Below are 10474 nucleotides of genomic sequence, written 5' to 3'. Positions count from 1 at the left end.
CCGGGGGCGGGCCCAGGGGGGGGGTGCGGGCCCCGGGCGAGCCGGAGAAGCCGCAGCAGCAGCAGCAGCAGCCGGAGCTGGGCAGTGGCCCGCGGCGCCCGGCGCTGCCCGCGGGGACGGGGCTCCTCGATGGCTACATCAGTGTCCTGGCCCACAAGGTGAGTCCCGGCCCGGGGGGTGGCAGGTGTTTCACCGGTGCTCTGCTGCTCCTCCTCCGCTCTGCTTTCGTGCCAGGCTCAGCAGCTTAGCACCACACAAACGCCTCCGTGTCTTCGGGCGCTTCGAGCAAAGGGTGCTTTTTGTTCGCCCGGCCCCTGACAGGGGCAGCAAGCAGGTGCAGAGGAATAGGCTTGGGTCTTGTCTTTTGTGCGGGAACGTGGTTATGCCAGGTCAAAGAAATGGGCTCAAACTTAGAGCAGAAAGTCATCTGTGGTGTCCCCGGTGTGGGAGTGGAGCCGGCTGTCCCCGGGAAAGCTGAGAAAACCCTGTCCTCCTGCGCTGGAGAGCATCTCCTTTGCTGAAGGATGTTCTCCGTGCCAGAGGGAAGTTGTGGACCAGCATCTTCATCCCAAAAGGCACTTCTGGGGCACTTCTTTCATTTCATACCTTGTTGCCCTTTCACCTGAGCAGCATTGACTTTGCTCGTTAAGCTCAAGCAGACAGACTGGCATCCCTTATCTTGAGGTGCGAAGATGTAATCCCAGGGTGGTCTGCCTGGTAGCCTGTTTCCCCAGGTTTTCAATCTCCAGTGCCCTCAGCTAGGGGTGAACAGAATGAGGGATCCATTATTTCAGATGGTCACGTGTGAACATCCCTCGCAAAGGACGGACATTGGTGCCAAACATCTGAGGGGGGTAGGAGGGTAGACACTGGTTTCCTGTTTGGAAACCAAACAGTTTCGAATGAGAAATTTGAATGATACGTTATAATCAATGACAAGTTATTGGGCTCAATATAGCTGGTTTCATGTGCCTGTAACAGACAGGTGGTCTAATGGTCCCTTCTGGCCTTACACTTCGTGAATGTTGGAAAGGCAGGACTGTGTTACTCGTCACAAAGGAGCATGGACCCTAGTGGCCCTCATTCAAAGAGGACTGGACGTGGCCTTTGTATAACAACAGCATCAGTGTCAGTGGGAGCCAGAGGGAGCAGAGCCAGCAGCAGCAGCAGGTGAAGTGGTAGCCTCTGGAAGTGTGGAGAATCAGTAGCTGGATAGTTTATTGCTTCAACTTCCCCATGGATGTCTCCATCTCACCTGTAGATATGGCTGGTATTTGGCATGGGGTTTGTGTTTTCTTATAGCTAAGTAAGTCTTCTTTCTGTTTGACTGGACTGCGGCAGGTGAAATAAACAGGGTTGATTTGGGAACAGCTTTAAGTGAACACAGTCTTTGTAAATAGTAATATTAAAGTGGCAGGCTGGGTCTGAGCAAGCCCTAATCCCCGTCACTGGTTCTCCTGACCCAGCAATATTCCTAATACTGGACAGCAATGCCAGAACCAAAACTGCACATTGCTCTTCAGACTCAGTATTACACTGTATTCGGATAACAGCTGCTCCTCTGGTTTGCTGATAATATATCTCAAAACCTAAAGATACTTTCTGTTCATGAGTTTCATTGCAGTAAGTAGCAGCTTAGGCCTTCACTGAAGTTGTATTAATTTTTCCAGGTAACTTCCATGACGCCAGCATGTCCCTGCCTCCATCTTCTCCATGCCCCGTGAAATAATGGAGAGCTATGCCATGAAGTCTGTGTGAACATTTGCTCTGCACAGAGGGAGGGATACCACTGTGATCTGGCCATTTTATTTAATTTATTATTACAATTTATATGGAGTTACATGGGTTTAAATACGCAGATGACATCATGTTTATCTTTTCTTATTTGTTGAGCTAGGGAACAATGGTGTAGGTAAGCAAGGATGGGGGGACTATTGATGTTGAGAGCAAGTTGGAAGGAAAGATTGTTAGAAAGAGAGAGAGGGTGCTGTAGATAGGATACAGGAGGCTGTTCTAAGCATAGGAGGCAACCTGAGGGACAGTAGAAAAGTCCAGAGTACAAGAGAAAGAAATTAGGGAGATGAAAAGAGTGATAGGAAGAGACCGTGAAAGGAGAATTGACAGCATGACAACAGAAGGGGTAAAATTATGTAGGGTTGAGGATGAGAAGCTCAAATATGATGCTGTAAAAGACAGAGCGCCGTTAATGAGACTGAATGAGTGTATACAATGGTGAGAGGTTTGAAATGGTGAGAAAGAAGGTGATGTTTCAGATAGACTGGCTAGCAAATTTCCACAATTTAGTTTCCATAATTTTCCATATGGAGTCTGGATCCGCCATTCTAAATGCTCGAACTCAAGTATATACTTTACATTTTTTGTGTGTGTGTGTTGTGTTCAGCAGACAATGCTGCATAACAATTGAGCAATAAGAGACAAAAGGATAGAAACCAGTTTTAAATCTGGAAGCTAAAATATTTTGACTTTGTGTTTCTGTCTCGCATGTTTTGGTTTACTGAGTTTGTTGTTTGTATAATGCCTATGTGTGACTTGCATTATGATGTATATACATATACATGTACAGAGGCTATATAAATACTAAGTTTATTAATAAGAATCAGAAAAGAATTATATTGGCACATGTAGAGGTTGTTTTGGCATTTCTCTTCAGGGATAAATATTGCAAATTATCCAGCCTAGTAAAACGTGATACACTATGTGTCATTAATAGCAGTAGTAGTCCAGTGCTTGGCAGGCAACAGGTACTGAAACAAATTGTCTTATTCTTGAAGATAATATTTTCCTGGAAGTCAAGACTTGAATATTGTTGAACAGAATGGCACTATGTTTTAAATATCACCTACACTACCTCCCTCTTTCCTTTTATATGCAGAATGAATTGTGGTCCTAGGTCTGCTAACAAGATGAGCACACACAGCTCATATTATGCCTAACTTTTCTCATTTATCTCGTTGTCTCATTTTTCTAATTTACCAAATTGAGGTGATTCTTGCGAAAAACTCTTATCGCCTATCCTTTGCTTCTTATCCTTCGCTGTTTAGTTTTTTGCAAACCAACTCAATTTTCTTGAATCAGCCAGCAGATAGATATTAGAACCAATGTTCTCAGTTTCAGCAGCCTCCTGCACTTCAGAAGTGGCAAAATATATTTTACTGAACTGAGCTAAAAAAAAATTATATATATAAAAGGTCTGAATGGTTCCCAGCATTTCATGTGTAGTATCCTAGACCTCCAACAGTTGAAAATCTTTACCATTTAATGACTATGAAATGTGTAGGTGGTCTCACTTTAGTTCCCAGTGGCTAGATGTACATACTGTAAAAATATAATCACAATCTATCCAAAACCCACAGATTGTTAAAAGTTGCTGCTGAGAGGTCAAGGACTGAGGGGACACAGAGAATAGTACTTGCTCTTTCTCCTCTTAGAAGCTGCCACTTCAGAGCAAAACTGAGACACGTTGACAAGCCAGCACAAGGAAGTTTGCACTGTCTCTGTAAATGCAGTATCCTTTCTATGGTTAGAAAGAAAACAGTCTCCCATGTTATCTAACCCAGTAGCTTTTATGACTTCTTTCTGTGTCATCCTGCATCCCTAGTTTTAATGGAAGTTAACCACTTTTTCAGAAGCAGAAACAAGCTTTGTTAGTCTTTCTCTCTAGTCATCAAACAAAGGGATGTAATATTTTTTTACTCATTTATTCAAGTGAGAAGTACAGTGTTAGCAATAAATTACAATGCTAATGTTTTACAAGCAATTACTGCATAGAGATAGGAGAGAAGCAATGAATGTAACAAAGTCTAGCAGTATTATGAAACTTTCCAGAAATAAATATTTAACCATCTTATTCTGAAATGAATGTGAGAACATGCCTCTGGATAGTGGTAAGGATCCTTTACCCGAGTGTTGACTCAACAGTTGATACCATGAATAAAGTGTGAGAATTTTGTCACAGATATAATTGAAAAACATCACAAGCCATCAAAGACTTTGATTGGTGTTGGTCTACCCTTAAAAAAAAAAAAATCTTGCGTATAAAATGTCTCCATGCTTTGGCCCAAGTCTGGGCCCTTTCAGAGCACATTATGGCCAGCATGATCATTTTAATGGATCATAATAATAAAATGTCAGAGAACAGTACACTTAATCAAGAGCTTGAAGAGGAATCATTCTGCAAATAGTTATATAGCTCCATAATCCCTCAGATATAAGGAATTGTCTAGGACATAATTTCTTTATGTAAATAAGAGAAACTTTTTTCAAGGACAGGGAGAAAAAAGTTACTTTACCCCTTTATATTTACTTAGTGCCATAAGTGTCAGATAGAACATCTGAAATTCCTAATTAAATAGGAAACAACAATTTGGCCTGAATCGCGCTTGTGACCATCAAACTAAACATTCATGGCTGAAAAACTTAATTCAAATGTGGTAATGGGGAGAAAGAGAATTTGTTTTAGGAATTTGGTTTATTCTATTTTTTAAAATCACAAAATAATGGGTTGTCAGAATAGAATATCTCTTTTTTCCTTTCAGGAGAGGTCAAGCCTCCTGGGATAGGGCATGTGCTGAAGTGAGCTTTCCACAGATTTCACAGATCAGCCTAGGAGCAGAGGCTTTGTTATGCAGTGTTTTGATGGAACCTTTGTTATGTAATAGATCCACAAGGGGGAGACTTTATTCTAGGATAACCTTGTTGGGGGAGTCTTTATGGTGACAAGTCTCAGCAGGGTGTAGTTTGGTAACAGAGTAGGAACTGGGCTTCTTTTATGGCACTGCCTCCATGTTTGAAGATATAAAATTAATCTGTGCTTCTCAAAGCTCATAGATTCATTAAAATAGTCATAAAGTCAGTATATTGAAAAGTGGAAAAAATTGTAATATTTAGACCAAACTTTTGAGGGGAAGAAAAAGGCAAAATTCAGCAACACAGTGAATTACACTGAGTGAATATATTTATATACATATGCATTAATTTTAGAGAATTACAGTCATCTGAATGTTTGCAATATTGCATTTGCTTTTGAGCTACCATAGCAGTCACTTATTTCTCAGTTTAACAAATCATAAAACTAGTTCATTGCATTTTAATTATCCTTGTTTAAAGTTTTTATCAGCACCTTTGGGCAGTGAGTGGTAACATTCAGTCTGCATTACAGAGGATGCAACAGAGAGCGAAAATGGTACTTAGTGCTGTTTTCCAGCTTGCTGGCACATTTGCAAACAGCCAGCAGTCCGGGCTTGGCACTATTTCCATCTGTAAGCTCTTGAAGTGCTTTTGTGAAGTGAAGTGAAGTCTGTTGCTACCTCTGCCTGTATCAGTCAACTCAGAATATTGTGCATTTATTATTTTCATTTTTTTTTTTAAAGAAAAGGGTCAGATTCTCCTTAATTGTGCTCCTGAATTGAACAAAATTTCTGTGGGCTTGGTAGTTGGCTTCAATAAGGATGACAGAATTTGGACAGAGAAGTAAAAGATAAAGGAGAATATTTTACAGCTATCTGTGTTACATAAGCCTTTATAAAATAAGAATTATCTAAGATCAAATTCAGCTGACTCTGGACAAAGGTCAGGGCTTGTTAGTTAAATGACAAAAGGAGTCAGCAAAAAGAAGTGCAGCTATTATTCAGTGCCCAAATTTATTGGATATTTGAAGGTGTTTGCTCTCTGGCCTTATTTTGTACCCAAGATACAGAGTTATCCTACATAAACTCTTGCCATTTGATATGTAATAGCTTACACACAAATAAAGGAGCACTGATAACATCCTGGTTATTGTGGAAATAGAGCACATGAGCAAATCCTCAGCTGAAGTATAGTGTCAGAGTTGGAGCTGGCAGTTTACACCAGCTGTGAGTCCATCCCCAGATGGTGTGAGACACCATCAGAACTCAGAGGAGTGTATGTGGCATAGGTCACTTTTTCCTTTGTCCTGAATTTTATCTATATGTGGGATTTTAACAACTAAAATGTGTTTTTAATTATTTACTAAATGTTTCTACATATTTTGTGTAGTTTTTCCTCCTCGTTTAAAAACCCAAATGAGAAGAGGTTAGTTTGGACTTTTTTTCTAAGCCTATCAATTGAGTTTAGGAAAGTTATAAATGATGGGATAGGTGTTCGGACTAACTGCTAATGCTAATAGCATGTTAATACAGTTTGATACAGTTGACTGCAGTTAATTTGCATTGTAGTTAAACCTGCAAGATTAAAGGAGCGGCAGTGCACCCCACTTCTGTCGTGAATTAGGTAGGTCCCTATCATGAATCTTTGTTGAAAGACCCAGAATGTAAACTGGGCTTCTTGTAAGGGGCCCAATCGTGCTTCTCTTGACTACTGTGGAAACCAGCCTTTGCTGTGATAGATACTAATTTTTGTCAACATCTTCTTGATACGATTCCTTAGGTTTTGCCTTTTAATCTGAAACATAAGTGTAAATTGTGAGGTGTTATGACCTATTGACGTGTCTGGAAACCTATAGAACACTTGGATACAGATGGTTTTCTTTTTTTACTGACCCCCTGTACTAGTCCAACCTGCCTTGCCCAGTACTGCACTCTGTGAAATACCTTGATGCAGAGGTAGCATTGATTATTAAGAAACTCAGTGCATTAATTTAACTTCTAATTAGGACAATTATGATCAAATCAGTGGTGGTTCAGTGCTGATATAAGCTGATGTGACAGCACAAAAGCCTCTTTCAAGGTGAGACAAAGCACCAGACTGCCTCACTTCATCCCTAAGCAATGTGTCTCCATTAGTCATTACTGTTTTGTTCTCAGTTAATGCTAAGTGCCTTAAGACCAAGTAAATTACTGAAGCTTCCTATTAGCTGGAAAGGCAAATATTTTCAGTTCAGAAAGTCCTACTAAGAGTTATCAGATTATCCTTAAAAATCTCCAAATGGCTGCACAATGCAATTGTAAAATAAGAGCCAGATTCTCCCTTGGGATCCTAAATAGCAAATCTTATTTCTTTTTCATGAGTTCAGAGACTTGCAGCAGAACTGATGTGGTTCCTTTGGGAAGGAGCTGGGTAGGATTCTGATGGGCCATACAAAGCGTATGTGCAGCATGGAGTTCAGCTATGTGAGAACCATCCCCATGCCCACATGGAAGTAGTGAAGCGGGCCAAGGCTGGAGGTGCTTTTGCAATGCACCACAGGAGCTTCTAGGGTCTTTTTAAAGTCTCTAACACATGTGAAAATCCTCCCTCCCTCATCCTTTCTGCTCAAAGGCATGGTTCCTCTGTCCCAGAGGTTGGGGCTGGACTAAGCTGGGGATGGGGATGACAGCAGCACTGACAGACAGGGCTTCCCTTTTCCCCGCATCTGCTCTGGGCAGGGTGGGGGGAACTACTCTGCCACCATGCTAGTGCCACTGACCCCTTCCCAAGCTGAGCCTAGCCCAGCTAGCTCTGGAGTTTCCTTGTCCTACAGAAGTGGAGAAAATAGCAGCAGTAGGCAGGGAACTTGGGGAGGGAGGGGGTGCAGGTGGGAAGAGGAGGAAAGGGATCTGCCTCTGAGCAGGAAGGGGGGGGTTTCACCTGCTTTAGGGACTTACAGTCTGTCCTCGCTAGTGGGGGTGGAGGAGGCTGGGAGCAGGGGGTGCAGCCAACCCTTCAGTGTGAGTTGCTGCTCCCGCATCCCCCTTTGGGAAATCCTGTATCCACTCCTGCTTGGCTGTATTCTGGAAGAGAGGTATTGTCCTTGTGGCGGGCCAGTAGGGGGTGCTCCTGCATTGAGCCACCCACCTCACTGCACCCGACCACCTTCCAGGCTCCGAGTGCCTCCCTTGGGGCGCCTGATGTCTGGCCGACCCCCTTCCTGGAGCACACCCGCTAGCCTGGGGGTAACACTGCCACCACCCAGGGATGGGTTTGATTCTGGCTCTGTGAACCCTGGGAAACACAGGCCTAGTAGCCCTCGAGGGTACTTGATTCACTTCAAGGACTTGGGATGCTTCCTTCAGTCGGAAGCACAAGTAGTGGTCTCCCTTCGTCAGCCGAACCAAGGGGACCCCAAGGCATAATGTAGACCCACTCCCAATAAGTCTCCCACACTAGGTACAATGGAGAACTTTATTGGTTACAAGGGGTAGGGTTGGAATAGGGTACAGGGTAGAGCAACATCAGAGAAATACCATAGAGCAAACTGGCATGACTGGGTAGCCTTTGATCATGCATCTGAGTTACTGCAAACTATATATCTAGTTGGATCTCAGGTAGCTTACTCACAAGTGTCATCCAGAGGCAGGGGGGGATTCCCTCTGGGGGGTCTCTCTCTCCGAGTTTTCTTCATGGCTGCTGCCCCCTCCTCCTGGGCAGTCCTTAACTTATATAGCCCTTATTACCTCATTTACCTGGTCCAGCGGAGGCCAGCACCGGTTGGCTGTCAGCTAACCAATTTAAAATGCATCGCTAGTTGCTGGGCAGATTGGCAGTTCCTAGCTCCCCAGGAAGCCCATGCCCCTCACCCAGGTATGTGATGCCAGTCATGTAGGCAGAGGGAGCAGGTTTCCCCCCTCCCTCAGGAATGTATCCAGCTCAGGTTACCTAAAGAGATAGGGTAAGGTGTGTACCCTCTGCAGGGCCCATCTTAATCAAATTGTCACAGAGCAGAGTTTTTGAGGAGAAACATAGGTGGCCTTCTGCCACAGTCCTAAATGCATAAGGGACGTGCAAACTATGTATTGAGTGTAATCAAATACTGGATTCTTAAAGGACTGCTGCCCATTTTATTTTTTGGTGAAGTTAGATAATTTTTAAAAGTGATGGGAAGTAGCTACAGAACATACATACTAACTAACATTCCTCTTGGGTGTTTGGATTTCAAACACAGTGGCATAGTGTTAGTACATGAGAGCCGTCTGGCAAAGCTTCATTGTCTGAGATAGAAGGACTGTGAAGGGTAAATCCACAGTACAAGGAGCAAACAAGAAGTACAGGTTAGTTTAAAAATACCAGATTTAGTAGTCTAGCATCTTGTTAGTAACATAGGTTTGGAATTTATAAAAACATGATTTATACTTAAATGTAACCCTTTACAATTCTCTTGGAATTGTACTAAAAATCCCACTTCAGAAGAGAGAGTTTGTTATGAAAGAGCAAGAAAAATGAGAAGAAGATGACTCTCAGTGAGCATTCCATATATTTTGAATATGTCTTGCTTTTTTTTTCTGGTACTTCCAAGTGTTCAGCAAAGAATATCATGTTTGCAATTTAGTATATTATTAACATCCTTCTACATTTTTAGGTCTTTAATACTCAAGGAAATAATATATACATTTCATATTGTTAGCCAGTATTAGATGTGAATATATCTTTCTCTCTGCTATGGGAGGACAGCAATACGTAGAATAGATATAGTAATGCTATATTTGTAATTAGTAATGCCAATTGTTTTCTCAAAGGAAAAACTCAACAGGGAAAGTCTGTGCAAAATCACACTTCAATATCAGATACTGTGTATAGGAAACTTAAGGCAAATCTGCTGTCCTTCAAAAACTGATCACTGAAAAATAAACAGGTAGAAAAAGACAAGGTGCTTCTGGAGACTGCATTTATCACTAAGAACATGATTCTTTCTGTGCCTCCATCTAAGATAAAACCTTTTCTCCTGGTTTTGAGGCTCAGGGGCAAGCTTCTTCTGTAGTTACATGGATTACATTCAGGCTCATTACACTTCCGAATGTTTTTTCCTGCATTCCTTTTTCTATGGATGAGCCCTGTAACACTTGCAATGAAATTCACCCTCGTGCTGTGCACAAAATATAAGAAGGATATGAGGAGGCACATAATCAGACCCCCTACCAGGACAGTTGGCTGTGGCCATTTGTATTTGACAAAGTCCCTCCATACTCGTTTGAAGAATTTGAGCCACTAAGCACTGATCCTGTGACATCCCCTTAACTTGTCTTTGGTAGGCCTACAGAAACCACCCTACTTATCAACCTGTTCAGGACCACAGAACATAAAGGTTAGTAGGAATCAGGTGAGACCACACATACTGACCTCTTGCTGGCTCCACTGCAGTGATTAGGAGACCTGTGGGCCTCTGTGTAATGCTGCAACTGCTTTCTCAGTTCACCCACCTGTGCCTGGATACTTGTGGGAAACTTCCCTCAGAAAAGTAAAACTCCTTAGACATTTATATTAATATTTTGGTAGTTGTTTTCTGTCAAAATACATTTTAACAGGAAGGTTCTTTGGTTGTCTGCCTATGTCCTGAGACCAACACGGCTACAACCTACACCCTTTTAACAAGAAAACATTTTATAATTCCCTTTCATCCGGTGAGGATTCCTTAAGGCACATGTGAAATCTTTCAGTGACGTAGTTAGTTCCAGTACTTTTGAGTGGGGTTGTCCACTTTCTTCTTTTAGCTTTGCAGCATTTACTTTACACCAGTGGCGCTCAATCTTCTGGCTCAGTGGCACAGGGTTGGTCTGCGGGC

General features: G+C 42.4%; 1 protein-coding gene across 1 annotated transcript in view; it reads left to right on the top strand.

Moving 5' to 3' along the window:
* Nucleotides 1–10474, top strand: part of ST6GALNAC5 (ST6 N-acetylgalactosaminide alpha-2,6-sialyltransferase 5) — a 108655-nt gene that overhangs the window by 1131 nt on the left and 97050 nt on the right. Inside the window, exon 2 of the mRNA XM_006021774.2 lies at nt 17–158. Within this exon, the coding sequence (XP_006021836.1) occupies nt 17–158 (142 nt within the window). The remainder of the gene's footprint in view (nt 1–16; nt 159–10474) is intronic.

Source organism: Alligator sinensis, unplaced genomic scaffold (genome assembly GCF_000455745.1).
Source record: "Alligator sinensis unplaced genomic scaffold, ASM45574v1 scaffold853_1, whole genome shotgun sequence".
NCBI classification, from domain to species: Eukaryota; Metazoa; Chordata; order Crocodylia; family Alligatoridae; genus Alligator; species Alligator sinensis.
The sequence above is the reverse complement of the archived record's forward strand: the minus strand, read 5'-3'. Positions and strand labels throughout refer to the sequence as shown.